This window comes from Vigna unguiculata, chromosome 1 (genome assembly GCF_004118075.2).
Source record: "Vigna unguiculata cultivar IT97K-499-35 chromosome 1, ASM411807v1, whole genome shotgun sequence".
NCBI classification, from domain to species: Eukaryota; Viridiplantae; Streptophyta; class Magnoliopsida; order Fabales; family Fabaceae; genus Vigna; species Vigna unguiculata.
Genome location: NC_040279.1, coordinates 34276959 through 34296064, shown reverse-complemented (window position 1 = coordinate 34296064; position 19106 = coordinate 34276959). Strand labels below are relative to the sequence as shown.

General features: G+C 31.4%; 2 protein-coding genes across 3 annotated transcripts; one reads left to right on the top strand and one right to left on the bottom strand.

The window, feature by feature from the left end:
* Positions 1 to 4616: 4616 nt before the first annotated feature.
* Positions 4617 to 10043, bottom strand: LOC114187162 (serine/threonine-protein kinase PCRK1-like). Of its 2 annotated transcripts, none has more exons than XM_028075320.1 (5): positions 9761 to 10043; positions 8674 to 9065; positions 7712 to 7972; positions 6620 to 6742; positions 4617 to 5691 (listed from the first exon to the last, which is right to left on the bottom strand). In XM_028075320.1, the coding sequence occupies exons 2-5, from the start codon at positions 9049 to 9051 to the stop codon at positions 5176 to 5178; spliced, it is 1278 nt and encodes a 425-aa protein (XP_027931121.1). In that variant the 5' UTR covers positions 9052 to 9065; positions 9761 to 10043; the 3' UTR covers positions 4617 to 5175. The 2 variants fall into 2 exon arrangements, with proteins under 2 accessions (XP_027931121.1, XP_027931130.1); XM_028075329.1 differs by having other exon boundaries at positions 8674 to 9060; positions 9761 to 9978.
* Positions 10044 to 15625: 5582 nt separating this feature from the next.
* LOC114173168 (translin) lies at positions 15626 to 18315 on the top strand. The gene is made up of 7 exons (XM_028057417.1): positions 15626 to 15966; positions 16134 to 16230; positions 16332 to 16447; positions 16923 to 16964; positions 17254 to 17279; positions 17504 to 17639; positions 17922 to 18315. Exons 1-7 carry the CDS (start codon positions 15642 to 15644, stop codon positions 18041 to 18043), a joined length of 864 nt encoding a protein of 287 aa, XP_027913218.1. The 5' UTR covers positions 15626 to 15641; the 3' UTR covers positions 18044 to 18315.
* The last annotated feature ends 791 nt before the right edge of the window (positions 18316 to 19106 follow it).

The following is a 19106-nucleotide window of genomic DNA, read 5'->3' as shown; positions in this document are numbered from 1 at the left end:
GTCACGTAGAAAATATTAGTTACTACAATTTAACTATTGCAATTACTAACTTCATGGAATTATACAAAACGTTGGAGATGGAAATGAGAAGTTACTACTTTTTGTTCATTTCTTTAATATTTATGCTGTTATTCAATTTTATATGTGACTTTCTAACTTACAAGTAATATTTTCTTTCTCTTAACTTCAAGCAGTTTGAAAAATGGTTTCCTATGAAAGAAACTTGTTTTTATCTTAAGGTCTGAGTTGGCAAGCGGAATACCATGCAACAAGGAACATCAAATTAATTTCAATACATTTCTTGTAAGCTTTTGGTCTTTGTTAAGCTTAAATAATAATAAAAAAAGCATATTAAATATTTTATGTAAGAAACAAAAATCTAACACAATTATTAATAGTTAGATATTTAAACATATTATTCTCATACATTCGATTTTTAGACGTATAAAAGCAAAAACCTTTTCAAGAAAAACAAAACTCATTTCGACAATTTCTAGATTTGAAAAATCAATCTCTTCGATATTAATTGTTTATATTTTGTAGAAATTTGCTTATAAATATTTGGTGTGACTTTACAAAACTCATAAAATAATTAACAGGAAATTCAAATTTTTATTAAAAAAACTTACAAAATATTAAATATTATAGCATTCAATAAATATTTTTTTAGTAAAAAATAATGTTATTTTATTTATGGTCTAGCCGAAAGGTTTAAAATCCAATAAATCAGAATACTCAAAATATGTTGTCTCACTTATCTTTTATGTCTACTTTTACTATTTTTGAAATTTTTTTTCATGTTCATCAAATTTTCCTATTTAATTTATGTCTTTTGTCATGTTTTTTAACTATGACCTTTCTAACAGTTACTTAAATTATTAACTTTAAACTCTTTGTACTCATATCCTATCCTATAAATTCTATTAATCTAACAATTATATTACCTTTAGTTTTAGTTGTTACAATTGATCAATCTAAGACGTGATTGACTTTGAGTCTATCACTAAATTTATTTGAACTAAGTAAAAGTGTTTGATAATTTAATCTATTTGTGAGTTTTGTAGCCCTTATATCTTATTTCCTCGTGGGATTGTAAACGATTGATTTCAATCTTATCCGACTACTTTTTTTTTTTTCTAAATCTATATATAAAAAATCAACCAAAAAAAACGACAAATCGTAAATGTCAAGACCTAACCCTAAAATATTTGGGGTTTAAAATATTTAATCAAAGTAAAATAGTTAATAAGATTTGGTAAAGAAAATTGAATAAATTTTATTTATTTTATAGTATTATGATATTTAGTTCATTTATATAACATTGTCAAGGTTAATAGTTAGATATGATATATCGGTTGTTTTAAAACTTGAAACTATTATTACGGTTTTATCTTTAAAAACTATTTCGGAGAGTTAAAATAATAAGGTACAATATAAATTGTCCTTAACTGGCGAGACTATTTAATGGATTGAAACATGCAAAACGGTTAAATATTTGTGGAGCATGAAAGTTTTATTTTGTATTTTACATTATTATTTGAGGATTTTAACCGATAAAATTGAAGAGTTAAAATAATATACTCAAATTAAACCTAATATTGTTTAAATTTTATACAAAATTTCTAAATTTAGGTAGTTTGAGCTAATTTATCTTGCTTCACCACTTTTACTTGAACATCTGCACACTCCTTAATAGTTAATAAAACTAACTTTTAACTCTATTTAAAAAAAAAAAGTTTGAAAATAATGGATCTATCTAGGGATGTCAATGAGGCTGGTAGGGTACGGATACTAGCTCCCTCGTACCTTACCCACTGGATAAATATATGTCCCGTTAGATATCCGTTATACGGGTACCCGTCTATTTTTTTCATATTCGCGGGTATTCACGGATATTCGTGGGTATTTACAAAATTATTTAAAAAATAAATATTTAATCACAAATTCAAATAAAATAAAATAAAATATATTACTGTCCTAAATTTTAAATAAAGTTCAAATAAACTCAAGTCCATACAAGTCCAGACAATTATAAAAATAAATAATAAAATGACGTTCAATACTATGGAGATTCTTTAATTAGTACTTTAATCAATAAACTCATTTTCTTCAATTGATTCATGAAAAATAATCAAATAATAAACCTTAACTGTCACGAGTCAAGTATTCTTATTTTGATTTCATCATTTGACAACAAGCATATCATAAACGTCACTATCTATATAGGGTTTAATGTATATGCCCAGTCACGATTTATATAGAATTTGATGTATATGCCTAATTTCAAAGAAGGGAAAGAGAAGAATGTCAAGAGATGTACTTGGAAGAAGACAATGTACTAATACTTGAAACGGGAAGAATGAAGACAGAAGACAAGATGTGCAATTTAGAAAAAATTAAGTTAAAATATTTTTTACTAATATATATATATATACATATATATATATATATACACACACATATATATATATATATATATATATATGTATATATATAAGGGTATTTTTGTGAATTAAATTTTAGCGGGTATGAGTATCCACGAGTAGGGATACTATGATACCCGTACCTGCGGATAACATGTATCCATTTTTAATATTTATTTCCTATCTATTACGAATTTTATCCAAAGGTACCTGTGCCCGTGGATACGAATATTTTTTACATTCCTAGGTCTATCCCATTTTTTTAAGTTCCGCCTCTATGTCACACAGAGCATATGGTGTAATTTGATAATACGTTATAGTTGTAATAGCCAAATATTTGTTGTTTCTCCTCGTGTCGCTCTCAATCTCATATGTTTTTTCCTTCTTGTTGCCCTTTTTTAAACGTATCAAAAAGTCAGTGCAAGCATCCTAAAATCTTAACGTCAAAGTTAGTATGTCATATAATTCAAAGAATTGGATTATTGTTGCAACTTGTAAGACACACTTCTAATTCTAATCACGTCCACGGAAGAATCACATATGCAATGACGAGTGCAAATCGATACGTTCAATTCAATCCGATTACAATTGCATTCAATCAAATTCATCATTGTTTATACGTTTCAAATAAAATGAAATAAAATTTTTGAAAATAATATAATAAGAAAAACTTGTCTTAAACTACAAAATTCAAAAACTAAGAATTCTTACGTATAATTTTTATTTTTTTTTTTTTACATTTTAACTAGAGTTTAGCTCTCTTTTTTAGCACAACTGTTTCCCCATGGAAAATGAAAGGAAAAGCACTTTTCTTTTTCCTTTTCTTTTATCCCAAAAAAGCAAAGTAAAAAGTCATAATATTAAGCAATCAAAATAACCGCGTTGTCATGGTTATTTCTCTTAAAGTGACAGGACATACATGATCAGATAATGTTTTTAAAAATAACTTATTTTTCAAGTAATTTAAAAAAAAAAGAGAGAATAACATAGATTTTTGTATAAATTAAAATTACGATTTTTTTTAAGGGTTAATAATTATTTCTCTAAGGAGTTTCGTTTAAGAAATTGACAAAGATAAATTTTAATTTATAGATAAGTTAAATTGTATACATAGAAAAGTCAGTGTAATTATCTATGTATTAACATCATATATAAACCAGCTTTAATTTATTACCCTTTTAACAATTATAGAAAATTTATCCAAACATATTATTAAACTAATAAGCTACCTCAAAAGATTATTCTAATAGTACTTGCTAAATAAACATAAGGGTGTGTGATTACTTTATTCGCATATAAAGGTATAAAAAAAGTTATTCATGAACTATTTAATTCAATTTATGAAACATTTAAATTAAAAAAAAAAATTAAGTTGGTGTAAACTTTGATGGCTTGTAGGGAAATGTTTATACATTTATTAGGGAAATGTGTATATTTGTGTTGAGAACATTAAAATGAAATCTGTTTATGCATGTAGGACCCTGCAAAAGCTGTAGAGAACTCTCATGGAAGTAGTAAAACCAGAATATCTTGATGAAGATTTGTTTAAAAATATAGCTAGACTTTTGCAACCATTTTCTCTTGAGTGGTTACTTTTCAGCAATTATGGTTTCTCTAAAAAGTAGAACAGATAGAAGCACCACTAGTATCAGCCAAGATGCCTACAGTGTCTTCCATGGAAAGCTATAGTCTCCCACGAGATTCATAATCAATTTCCTCAATTGCCTTGACAACACAGAAGCAGCACCTATGCTAATTCACAAGTTGCATATGCTGGCACATGGCAGATTTATACACATCTCTAAGAGCAGATAAAAAGGCTGCACTTTTCTGCCACAACATGCCATTGTAAAATATGCATCAGTTCTTCACCAATCATAGCATGGTTCCAGTATGATTAATTTGATCACTTGTTTTTTTATCAAGTCTTCTTATCCTCAATAGCCTCTCTTAAAGCTTAGGATTATGAGCAAAGCAAATAACTTATTCATTCTCAATGATGGGTCATTTTACATATAAATCCCACCCTTATGACTTACCAATGGCTGGATGTTGCTGCTTGAGGTTTAGACGATATTAATGTCAGAAAGGCAATGAAACCCTTTTTGACTTTGGTTTTAAGTCTGGTACCATTGATTGTGACATTATTACATGATGATTTGGTAATAATATGAAAATCTTACACAGACAAAATCAACCTATATAAATAAACTATCATAATAATCATTCGTACATTTTTTTAAGAGCACATAATATCTCAACAATCACAAGTTCACGTAATTTTAAACCTATATCAGTTCAACCAAAGAAACTCAAGGATAAGGTGATTTCCAAGTAGGAATTAATTTCTTGGCTTGTGATCTTAGGCAAGAATCATTCATGCATTTTATGCATTTGTTTCAGACACTGCAGAACTTCCAGGGACCTCTATTAGAAGGAGTAAAATTACAAGATGAGGCTCAAGATTAATTTAAAACTCTATAGCTAAACTATTTTACATCAGAAACCTGTCGTCTCTCCTTAGGTTCACAAATCATCGCAGAAAATTTCCTCAATAACTTGACAAGAAAGAAACAGCTATGGTACTTGGTAAGTAGTATGTGATGGCAGATTTATACACATCCTATCAAGAGAGAAGTTGCACACAGTATTTATGTTATGACAGCATGGATGGAGACACCATATCAAGCATGAGCTCTTCCCTGATCATGAAGAAATTTTTCTCAGGCTTGATGGTTTTAAATTGCAATAATCAACATGTTCTTACAAGCTTTGGTCTCCACATCCTAGCAAACCAATTACTTTCTCCAGGCTTCTGATCCATGGTCCGTTTCTTGTTATTTGTTTCAGTATCCTGGGAACTTTCCACTCTTGACACACTCCTCAAGGGCAATTGTGGACTGGAACAGGATGAGGATGATTCTACCATCCCATTCACCATTTCCAATACCTCACTCATCTTTGGGCGATTCTTTGGATTTTTTACCAAGCATCGGTTTGCTATCATAGAAAGTCTCTGGGCCGATTTGAAGATTTGTTTCTTATCAAGTCTTGGGTCTAATATCAGTTGAAATTTCCTCCCATCTGATAGGTATGGCCTTATCCATTCCAAGAGCTTCTGCTCACCTCTGGGGCGATTTCGATCTATAGGGTGCCTACCGGTGATGAGTTCATAAAGGAAGACACCGTAGCTCCACACATCATTCTTTGATGTTAGACGTCCAGTTTGAACATATTCTGGAGATGCATATCCCATTGTTCCCACAACCTGACAAGCATAGGCAGCCATATGAACACAAGTAATATAGAGTCATGGATTCCAGTTTTTTATGGTTTGGTGCTGTTGAGCAATATGCTACACACTTGAACAACAAAAGGGGTGCTAAAAGGGTAACTTAAATATCTGCATGCCCATGTTGAAATAACAGTGATAAAATGAAAGCTGAATTTAGATTGAGTATACATTATTTGCTGTTATAATTTTTGTTTTCTGTTTTATTTTGTATCAAAATAGTCATTAGTTGGCTTCTTGACTATGTGCTAGTGTTAGTTAACTGTAATCTATGTTCGTAGCTTTTCTGTACAGGTATAGATAGCTTTTGTTCACCCTAAGAAGATAGCTTTTGCATCATTCAGAATTAATAAAGGTTCTTCTTTCTTTATCTGTTATATTAGAGTCTATCTAAAAGGATTACTCGCCATGTTATACACATATGATGTCCAATAGTATCTGATGTGAGAAAGTGTATTGGAAAAAAACTTAAAATCTCGTATCAACTACAAATAATGTCAAATACAGAATATAAATGGATATAAACCTCGCCTCATGAGTTAGGCCTTAATCATTTTGTAAGAATAATCAAGAAATGAACTCAATTTTTGACAGAGACTTTCTTACGATTTTCAGAACTGAATCAATATTCATTCTATTATACTTCATATTTGACACAATCTTTATTCAGCCTCACTAGATCTACAGACGACTAAAGATTGATGAGTTATTTTTTTCATATGGGTTGGTCACTAAAAGATTGTGGTTGGATTATTGCCAACACAGATTTACCCTAGTCTTGTTTTGAATTTCTCTACTTTCTCATGTGAATAATTAGTTAAAAAGATTAAAGGCAATTACCGGTCTTCAAATGTTAGCAACATCTATTTACAAAATCATAGATTAATAGTACACATAGGCATACCGCGGTTGAGACATGAGTCAGTCCATCTGATGGTCCCAACCTAGCCAACCCAAAGTCTGAGAGCTTTGCATTCCATTGTTCATCCAAAAGGATATTTGAAGATTTGAAATCTCTGAAAATTATCTGCATTATGCGTACATAGTTAGCATATCATTAATCAACTGCACCAAGTATATAAATTAAACATGACATTGATCAAAGTACTCAAATTAACTCCTCCGAGATACCTTTCTTCTTTTCTAGCTAAATTACACTTCTCTCGTGAGATATGATTAAATTACAGTGCCTTCCCCAAGAAACTAACATGTTTTATGCTTTAGTCTATTTTAACGTGAACAAGCCTCTTACAACTAGTTTTCCTATCTTTGTGAGTAGAAAGAAAAATTTTAGTTTCCCGTGAATTCTGAAATTGGTAAACTATATTTTGTATGTTTAGTTTACTTTAAAAAATAACACCCTCAAGAAAGATTCTTACGAAAGAAGGTAGGAAGCTAACTTTTCTTAATTAAATACAAATTTTAATGACAAAAACACCATGTTAGCCTTATTACATCATTTAACACAGTAATAAATTAAAAATTTCTAGCAATATTTTTTATTAACCAAATAGAATTTAGTCATTCATGAGTATTATAATTCCTACGATTCATGATTCCCATATATGAAAAAATGTATCAGATAACAAACAGCCTTTTAGCTTAGTAGGTAGACTCTGGAATGCTAGAAGATGAAATAAAGATTTTAAGTTCCAAAGTCATTAACAAGGGTATTTAAAAACATCATTTCATTATTTGAAGTCCTAAAGTCTGTGTAAAATCAATGATAGGATGCTCAAAACTAGCTGAAGTTGTACAGAGGAAAAATGTCCCTGGGGAACTCATTAGTAGTTATTTGCATTAAATGGACTAACACATTTCATGTCATAGGGGGAGGGAGAGGAAAGTATAATGTTAGCATCTATTTGGTGAGGACAGAATAATTCACCTTTTTCCTTTGGGGATGTGGATTATATAAATGTGCAGAGAAAGATTTGTAGAGAAAGGCTTATTAAATTGAATAGGAATTTATGAAACTTGTGCCACAAACCTATACCTGAAAACCCATTTCTTCATGCAGGTATGTTAATCCACGAGCTGCATCTCGTGCTATTTTCAATCTCCTACTCCATGAGAGAGGAGCCTCTGATCGGTGGGATAAATGGTGTTCCACACTTCTGTTAGGCATGTATTCATAAATCAGAAGCCGCTGGATTCCTCTTTCATCATCTTCTGCACAATAACCCACTAGTTTCACAAGATTCGGATGCTCAACAACACCAAGAACATTCACTTCTGTCACCCATTCCCTGTGCCCCTACAAGCCAAAAGTAGAGTACCAAAATTTAAAACGGAGGAAACAATACATAGAAACAAATAATTCATATCTTCAGTAGCAACCATAGCATCTTAGTGTGTTTTGGAACGCACATCAAATTCACATCCAACAGAGAAGTTACTCTTCATGGCTTCTATAGTTAACTTTAAGCATGTGCATCGGATGTATGCAATGAAAATATCAAACATCCACATTTCCTTTAAACTTTCTAAAAAGTAATCGTAAAAGTTTATCGTAGATCAGATAGGAGATCGGATTTTCAAGTAATTTTTTAATGGATCAAAATGGTTTAATGAAATTTTATATCCCACCGATTATTATCCAAAATAAAATTTATCTAATCCATCTAGTTTGCTACCCCTTGTAATATATACATTATATCTCTCCTCGAGATATCAAAAAGCACAGAGAAAACTAATTACAGACTAGTGCATGACAATGCCTTTACTAAGGGCATCTCCAATGCAAGGATCACAGGCTTAAGACAGGAGTATGTTAATGTAACATGAAATTCAAGACTATGAATCATAAGAATAAAAAAATGGATTGTGGGTGTTCTGCAGAGGCAAAAAATGCAAGAAGATTTACAAATGATAGGAACACACATAATAAATGAGACATCATAAGATGAACCCTACATTGGAGAGGGCCTAAGATAAAAACAGAAGCCAAACTCTTACCTGCATTCCTCTTTTACTAAGCTGTTTAACTGCAACTTCAATTCTTCCAGAGGGGACCTCCACACTTTTGATCAATCCCAGGTAGACACACCCAAACCCGCCTTCTCCAATCATAACAGAGCGACTGAAATTCTTTGTGGCTGATTTCAGTTCAGAAACAGTAAACACTCTGAGGTTGCTGGACCTCTGGGACAAACTGGGTATTGCATTCCTCCTGAGAGATTCTGTGCTGCCATTGTCTGAAACTTCCTGAGAATTTAACTCAGAACCAGATCTTCTAATATCAGCACACGTGGAATTCTCCGACCGGCCCGATGTTGATCGCAAGCCTTTAGGCTCATCTTTCTTCTCTCCATAGGAGAATGTAAAACACTTCATGGCTGCTGACTGTACTGCATTTTCATTTTCAGAAGAGAATGTTGAGATTTTTATATTCATTTAGAAGCAACACAGCATCTAATGTAAAGACATATATATGACGAAGAATCCTCAAATTGAATTCACAAAGAAAAAAAAACACTTGCTTCAAATAACCATATCATCAAACACCTTCTAGAGCATCCTTGTCAGCCTAATTCCCACTGTCATCGACATCTCCAATTTTAGATAATCCAAATATAAATGTTTTCAATCACTGTTCCATGTCTCTTTTACCACCAGCAAAAGCTAAACAAGTCAGAAGTATTCAGATAACCAGTCACAATCTAGGAAGTAGCCCAATTAACCATTTATACTAACAGAAACTAAGTTTTGCTTTCGTGAAATACAAAATGAATTCAATTTTTGTCTTTGGGGGCAATACCAAATCTCTATACTTTCAGAAATACCAACAGAAACCATCAACCCGTACCAGATAAGTCAATTTTTAAAACTACAAAAGGTTAAAAATTAGTAATGGAAACAAAATTTTGTTTTCGGGAAATAAGATTAAGACTAGAAAGTGTCCAAATTGGTCATCCATATCACAATCTGAAAGTGTAGAAGCCCGGAATCGTATTAAGGATCATATGGGATCAGTTGCATGCACCCTTTACTCATACAAAAGGAACAACTACAAAAAGGAGAGATTTTTGGGGGTGAAACTCACCTCTGGTTGGTGCAAAAGGAAACTTTTGATCTAACAGAAGTGAGATGTTGGCAGTCCCCTTTGGGTCAAGATTCCGAAGAGGACCAGCACCATTTCATTTGCCTCCAAAAGTGGAGACTTCAGAGAGTGAAAGGAGAAAGAATGAGTTTAAGAGAAGTTTTCCACACGGCAGCAGATGCTGGCTTGGTCACCTTAGTTTACCGAACAAAGTTCAGCCTAATAAAGTAAGTAATAAATATTGGAAGCTTCATTAACATGATAAAAAGAGTGTGAAAAGGGTGTGGTTTTGGATTTGACAAGAGTGACTCTAGAATTTAAGAACCTAAATGTTGAAATTATGAGCTTTAAAATTACGATTATTTAATTCTAATATAATGCTTAGATTATAAATTTCTTACATTAAAAAGAAAATCTTAAAAACAATGTTGTAAAGTAAGTAAAATAAAAACAAAAGACTACTGTAAGAAAATCTCATTATTTTTTATAAATATTCTGATCCATACATTCTCTTACACTAATGGTAGGAACAGTGGATAGTGAAGTGCATAAATGAATATACGCAGAATTTGGACGAAATGAAATAACTTATCCAAAACGTGAAAAGAAAAACTTTGGAAGGAACGTGGAAGAAGCACAATAGAATGAAAAGGAATATAATTGGAAAGTTAAGATAGCAACGATGAAAGAAATGCACATTTCATTTCTTCGTCATAGTCATGTCATGGTGAACCTTCCACCACGCTTCTTCCTTTCATGTTAAGTGTTTGACTGCATACATGGAAGAGTAATTAATTTATTATTTTTCTGCATAGACATGTAACTGCAAAGAGTGTATCTTATTCATACTAATCTCTTAGGATAATTTATAAAAATACGATATTCTAGTGAGTGAGTGTATATAAATGTTTAAATTGAGAGAAGAAGAAAGAGAAAAAAAAAGAAAAAGTGAATGGTGTTTATAAATTAGACTGTTCAAACAATTAGTGACAATTGCTGTATTAGGGGTGTCTTAAAAGATAACTGGAGTCATGATTCAAATATATTTTTACGCATCGGAGTAAACAAGGTACTGGACAAGAGGCCATTTTTTAAAAATATTTTGGATTACTAAATTTTGATAATTTTCTCTTATAACATGATGTGTAATTTTAAGTGGTTTTGAAAGATTGAAACTGAAAAAAATAAAAAATAAAAAACCACTTAAAAGATGACACATAAAATTATAAGAGAAAATTGTCAAAATTTAGTAGTTAAAAGATCATTTTTTTTTAAATATAATCTTTATAAAAGAAAATAATAAAAATAAACTTATTCCAAATTTATTTACCAAATATTATACCCCATTCATGTGATTTTTATCCATTTTTTGAAATCAATTGACCAAATCTAAAAGATTAGTTAGAAAAATATTAACAATTACAAAATTGTATACAAATAATTTTATATATTTAAATATTTTTTGACTTATGAAATTAAAATTAATTTAATTTGTTTAAATTTATATTTTGTTATTTACCTTCTTTATATTAATATTTTTATTTGGATTATAGTTTAAGATCATTCTTTTTATTTGGTTGTATATTTTAAAATAATATAATAATCTAACATTTAAAAAAAAAAGTATGTGTGAATATTTACGGGTAAAAGAAATCATGAGTATTTATTAAATAAGTATCAAGTAAGTAATAATAAGACAAATTCTCCTAATATCATTTTTGAAAAACAAATAACGCTAATGAGCATCACTTAGCCAATTCGGTCTTACATATCCAACAATGCATATATTATATACTTTGAAATTGCTTAGACCTCTATATTGTCTTTTTTTTTTTTTTAGTTTCAAATCTCAAATAGAAGTTGATGAACATCAATTGTGAGTAATTGACGGTTATCTACTTTGTTTCCATCATTGTGTATAAGTCTTAAAAAAAATTGTCAAAAGTTAAGTTTCTCTCCATAATCAAAAGTTTTTCGAGAATTCTTCTTATATTATTGAACCCAAAATGCTCGTAATCACAGTTACATAAATATTGATAAACTATATATATATATATATATATATATATATATATATATATATATATATATATATATATATATATATATATATATATATTTGTCGATCTCTAGAAGTTGATTCATCTTGAAGACCAAAGTCTGATATGAACAATATAAAAGAAATCAGAATTTCCTATTTCATGTAATTGTTACTTACTAATAAAAATAACTATCTCCACACTTTTTATTATATTATTTAAATAAATAAATAAATATGTAAAACAATGAGTTGTTTATAATTTCTTCTATTAAAATATAACTAAATCAACTTGATTATGATATGATATTTTAAGTCCTAAATTGCTCTAATTGGAGATGCTCTAAGTTTATCTATATGCATAAAAAATGTGTGTTGTTTATCATTGCATTTTAAGTTATTCCCTTCTTGTTTTCAAAGAGAAACATTCTACCTGGTTCATGAACTTGATACATGATAAGTTTACCACCATTCTAGATTGTTAGTTTTGACTTATAAATGCTTTACTCTTTATTGTTGTTTTTCTAATCTGTTTTTAGATTTTCTAAATAAAAAAAAAATTTAATACATTGAAATGATAATTTCTTTCAAAATAAAAGACCCTAAATTAAACAAGTTAAACATAAAACAAGTTATTTACAAGATTTAAATAAAACATAGTTAAGCAAATGGGGTTAAGAGAGAAAAAATTAAAGTAATAGTATTTTATTAAAAAACTAGTTTGATTTGGAATGATTGTTTTTGTTGTCAAACTCTTGAAACTCATGTAAGGTCATGACAACTTTGATAAAAAAAATGTAATACATGTCACTTAGGACATGTTAGTTTTTTAGTTAAAATAATCCAAATCTCATGTAAGTATTTTTATATAATTAACAATTTTGAGATGAACCGAAAGGGAAAAAAAATGTAAATAACAAATGTAAACATATTCATTACATAGATACAACAGGGCGTAGGGATGACAAGTGTTCGGGTCAGGCACGGATAATGCCTATTCGTAACCCGACCCGCCAAAAAAAATCTGTTCACTATTCGCTCGTTTATTCGTTGGATATCTGCTTGAAAAATACTTACAAATATTTTTAAAGACTGCGGGTACCCGTGGATACCCGATACCCGCAAATATTAAAAAGAAATTCCAAAAAAGTAGGTTAAAAAAGTAGGTTAATTTATTGTATATAAAAGAATACAAAATAATGACTTAGATGTCTCGTATTTCTCGAAAAAGCGATTCGATTGATGGGATTTGGTATAATACTTATGAGATCGATGAGATTCCAATATTTATTCTTAGAACGTATGGATTTGACCCCATAAGCGGGACCACCACCCCATAGCATGTTGCTACCAAAAGCAAAACTCCGTATTTCTTCTAGAGAATCTCCTAATTGTTCCAGAGCAACTAGAAAGATATTCTTTAACCAGAAAGAATTCAGTTCAGATGTAGGATACCTATCCAGAAGTTTTCGCAACTCAATCATGTATGATGGAATCATCAAAGATTTTACCTTTTCGAACTCTATCTGTAACTCACTATAGACTCGAGAAACAAAGAGAAGATGTGTACGAACGAGATATCCAACAACAAGGAGAAGGAAAAGGATTGAATAGAAGAACTCCTGAACATTTAGCGATCTCAGATGTGTCGATATCAATAGTAACTCATTATTTCGATGAGTCATTTCTTCGGACAGAAGAAGATTATGGAAACAATTATCCGGAATCTCACTTATCAGATTCCGACACAATGGAATCTGACGAATTCGCCATAATATATCTGACCCATGCATAATATCATGAAAAATGGATACAAATTTTTGGCTGCTACTTAGTATCGACAATAGGTCTGAAAAAGTATCTAAAAATATGAAATTTAGATATTTGTACCCGTCGAGGTAAGGAACCATGGTATATATGTTTGGAATAGATTCCATTTTGAGAGAGTTGAAAAAACACTATCTTGTTGAAAGGTTCTATACATCTGACCTTTCTCAAGGCATTTTTGTAGACAAGAACTCCGTTTTTTCCTTTTTTCGGATGGTAAATATTTCTCAGAACATGGAGTGTGAATCCAACCCATGTTTGAATTGAAATTGAGATACTGATACAAGTTCTTCCCTTCTGAATCAGGTATATTCATATCTGAAAGAGGTTGACAATAAGTTTCAAAATGGACTATTTGTCCCTCTGTTAGAGGTGTTCCAGAAATGTCTGCGATCGAGTAAATAGCTCCACGAACGAATGGATCGTATCGAATTGGAAAATGGAAAGATTTGTAGAAGTTATACCCTTCGTCGCCACTTTGCGGAAAATCGTTAGGTATCAATATGTTAGATACCTGTAACTCGATTGGTGAAATAATATCTCTCTTCAAAAAAGCATGTTTTTTTTTACCATCGCAAAAAGAAAAGATTTTGTTGCGAATGAACAAGATTTTGAGGAATTGTCCATACGTAAAATCATAATTATTGATACGGGCCTTTTCCACATAAAAAGGGAATCTTTTGTTACAATAGAAGCAGAAGTGATATTGATTATTCAAGAATCGAAGTCGATTTGCTTTATAAAAATAGTATATCAATGAACTTCTATGAAATGGTTTCACGGGATTCAGCCAATTGTCTGGATCGTGGGATATCATTGAGAAATAGGAATCTGTGTTATCAAAAGATTTCCTGCGATTCTTTCTAGTATGGAATGAGTCAATCATCCACTTTGGTATCTTATTGAACAAAAATGGTGATATTGTTCCTCCATTGATCAAGAATTTCGATTTTTGGGAAGTATCTTGGTCATCCAATAATAAGGGTTTCCTTTTTTTCAAATGAAAGATTTGAAGACCTATTGATTCTAATAACTGATTACAGAGTGGATTATTCGGACCTTTCAATTCATAGATGTGGATCTCGGACCTATGAATGGGGATACTCCCAAAACTCACAAATAAAAAAGAAGGAAGTGAGTTAGACAAAAAGAGAAGAAACTTAGGCAAAAAAAGAAGTAACTTGGACAAAAATAAACAAAGTGACTTAGACAAATCTTTTTTGTCGATAACCTCAGACCAATCAATCGAATATTGATTAATATGTAATCGATCGAACACTACTTGAAAACGGCTATTCTGCTCAGAAATGAAATAGTCCAATGTTCCTGGAAATTCTTGCTCCCATTGGACCATTTGTATCTATATACATTAGGATCCCAATTCATAGATCTCTCCGTTCGAGAAATCAAAATAAGAGGATCGAACCACTTCTTCTGACTCTTTTTCAAATTTGATAAATGTTGGTTGATCGTGTATTTCATTCTAGTTCGATGATTCAGAGTATCATTTCCTATTTGATACCTTTGAATTCCATATTCGAAGTTGCAATTGAATCGATTCAATACATTTCTTATGTAACCATGGGTGCTATATTGGATTTGAATCAGATTTCGAATCAATCTATATTGATTGACTGCCTCCATTATGTTGTTGCTAGCAAATACAACTATTTTAGGTTTTGGATCTTTCACATTATTTCCGCAAGAGGTCTGGACCCATTTTTTTATGATCCTTCGATAAAAAGATTCATTCTCTTCATAAAAAAGAGGAGGTAGATCAAGGAATATTCATAAAAAAGAGGTGGATATTCGCAGATACACATAATATGATACCCGTACCTAACCTATTTATAAACAAATATTAAAATATTTACTATTGCAAATAATAAATATCTATAAATAGTAACTATTCATCAAAGATTTTATCCACAAATATCCACGAACCCAAATATTTTTGCTTAGAGCGCCACTAGGCATGCACCAAAAGAAAGGGAAAACGAAAACCTTCACATTAATACCATGCAATATATGAAACCAGCGTTTCGAAATGTGGCACCCCACTGCCACGTTTTCTCTCGATCCTTAAACCCTAACCCTCTCCTTCTCGTATCCCCGTTTCGGAGACCCGAAACGTTTCACCTTTCAGCCCCCGTTTCGTGCTTCTCCTCCTCAATGGCGGAGCCTCAGTCGTCGCTAGAGAAGCAGTTCGACTCGTTTAGGGTTCAGTTGGAACAATCTGGAACGCTCCGCGACCGAATTCGAAGCGTCGTTTCGGAGATTGAGTCCTCCACTAGGCTCATCTATGCCACTCTTCTTCTCGTTCATCAGTCTCGCCCCACTCCCGGTACCACCGAACACATTATGCTCCTCTTCTTTCCTTAACCCTAACTACTTTGAGGGTTGAAGTGTGTCAAGTTTATTTTGTTTATGATTTAGTTTATTGTAGCAAGGCAATGCATTCTGTCATTCTGTCGTTATCTCATGGATATTTGATTTTTTGGGTTCGAACAGGGCTTTTAGAGAAGGCCAAGTCTCAGGTCAGTGTGTTAAAGGAGCAGTATAAGGAACTCGCTGAAGTTCTTGGAGGAAGCTCTGGGCAATACTATCGGTGATTAAATTCGGAGGAACTTTTCATCTTTTTTTTTTTTTATATGTTTTAATTTTTCGTGTGTTTGTAATTTTGCCTTTTTTTTTTCTTGTGTAATGTAGGTATCATGGTGATTGGAAGAGTGAAACACAGACTGTAGTTTCGATGCTTACGTTCATGCACTGGCTAGAAACAGGAAGCCTTCTCGAGCACAAAGAGGCTGAGGAAAAACTTGGGTGTATGTCTTAATACTCTTTAAAATTTGAAGTATGCCCTACATATGTTAGAAGTACCAAAGCCTTCCATTCAATCAATCAACGGTTTTATCGCCTCAGATGCCATTGAATTCTTTGTTTGTATTTAAGTTTCTTGCCTTGTGTAAATTTCCCTTAACAGGGGGTTTTAACATCTAAATCAGAGAGCTAAGCATCTTTTGGAAAGTTAAATTTTCGAACCTTTTTCAACACTGTTTTAAATTCTAAGAGGCATTTAACTTAGGATTGTGGTAATCTTGTATGGTTGATAGTTTATGGCAATTTATCTACTTATCTTCTATATGCACTATACCGCAATTGTATTTCGTCACTCAGAATAAGTGGAAGCAAATTGTGTTGTTTTTTCCTCCCTGTTGTTTTGCCATGACGTCGACTACTTACCATTCATCCCTAGTCACTGAGATTTAGTAATTCTGTATGCTAATTGTTGTTTTGCAGTGGGTTCAGACTTTGGTCTAGACGTTGAAGACTACTTAATAGGTGAGTCTTTTAAAATATGTACTTGGCTGGCATTAACTGTGTAATAATCGTTTCTGGAGATGAATATGATCCTATTGCGCATATTCTTGGGCTAGCTTCCATCAGGGAGCGTGGTCAACTTAAATATGGTTATAATTTTCAAATGTGTATGTTAGTGTTATATTTAGTCATCATTAGTCATTTCATTAGTACTGATGATTCCTTAATTTTTTTCCTGATTAAATTAGTCAACCAAAATTTCATATGTTTGTCGTATCGTATGTGTACTGATTCATTTTTTACCATGCAGGTGTCTGTTTTATGTCTAATGAATTGGTAAGAACTAACTTCCTCTGAACTGCTACGTATCATCTTGCACAAAATAGAGGAGATATTCACTAACACTATGTTTTAACCATATTTTGTCAAGAGGAACGTAGACTAGAGATGTGGATAAATGTTTGTATATACTGACACAACAGATTATCATACTTCTGTATTTTTAAGAAAAAAATATCATGACTATTGCAACCTAATTTTCTATTCATTTGACATTGCAGCCAAGGTATGTGGTGAATCAAGTGACAGCTGGGAACTACGATTGTCCAAAGAAGGTCGTAAAGTTCTTGACAGACCTCCATGCTGCATTTCGTATGCTTAATCTTCGCAATGATTTTTTGCGAAAGAAGTTTGATGGTATGTTATTACTTGTACCTTGTCCATGCATTCTCAATGTTGACACAAATATCTATCATCTTAAAGCAAGATTAGTCTACTAACTGCAATGAGTAACGGCATTACCCAGAAACGGGCGATAATTAAAAGAACATATATATACCAGCTATGGCTCACTCTCCCTCCCCAAAAGACGTGCACCAAAGATACTTGCACTGTTTGCATATATTACTTTTTCATAGAGGAGTTGTGTTCACTCATACCGTCCGTTTGGATGATATCTTTCAACCTTTGACATGGCAGGCATGAAGTATGACCTAAGAAAAGTAGAAGAAGTTTATTATGATGTTAAAATTCGGGGTTTGACACCGAATGGTGAGACAATTGGAGACCTGGAGATCAAGGAACCAAAGGACAATCTTTAGTTGTGATAGCTGTTAAGCCAAAGCGAGAGAACTTACTACATAGAGCTTTACTGACTGCTCAACAATTATGCACCTTAAATACTTTAATATGCTGCTGGACTTTCTGTTAGCTGTAACTGGAATTCTATTTGTAATGTTCGATGAAGGCAAGTAAAAATTCAGTAGCAAGAATACAATTGTCTATATTTGGTGCTGACTCTCAAAACCATTGCGAGAACTGGGAACTCTGTTTTCACAATGTTCTAAATGGAAAATATGGTACGTTCAATTCACCGATGATTGACTTTTTAATCTCACCTCTTTGGTCATCATTGAACTGAATGAAGTAATTTCCAGCTATAAATTGATGTTAATTAAGGAATCCAGGAGACATGAAAGTGAGAATCAAGGAGGTAATTCGTTTATTTAGCAAGTAACACGGTATGTACAAGCTTAAACTGGTGTTGGGATAACCGGTCTGGATTTGATTATACTTGTCTCTATTTTTTATGTAAAAATTAGCATCTATTCTAGATGCTCATTTGGAATTTAGGTTTTATTTATTTTTTGTTAAAGCAATAATATTATCATATTTGTGTCTATATTTGTTTAAATAGTAACTAATTCTCATCTCCAGCACATATAAGAGAAAAAGAAACAATACAACAAAAAATACAAGAAGTTAAATCAAAATCTATGAATTAAGAGAATCTATATTATGACATCAAATCTATTTCTAAAATCAAAATTTATGTGAAGAAGTAACATGTATTCACACTAACTTAATCGTGGCGCATAGGGTTTGCTCGAAAAATGTGAGAAATTTTAAAATTAAAACCATGATACAATCAAATAAAACTTTAACTTTTCCTGATACAACAAGAAAGCACTAATTGAAAATGAGAGAACCATTGAAGAATAATTGTATAAAAATATAATGTATAATTTCTTTAAAAAAATAAAAATTATGGGAAAAAGTATATTATATAAAATCTAATTTGAAACAACAAAAAAAAGTTATAAATATAATAATAGAATTCTAAATAACAATTTCATAAATATCAAATATATTATAAAAAAAAGT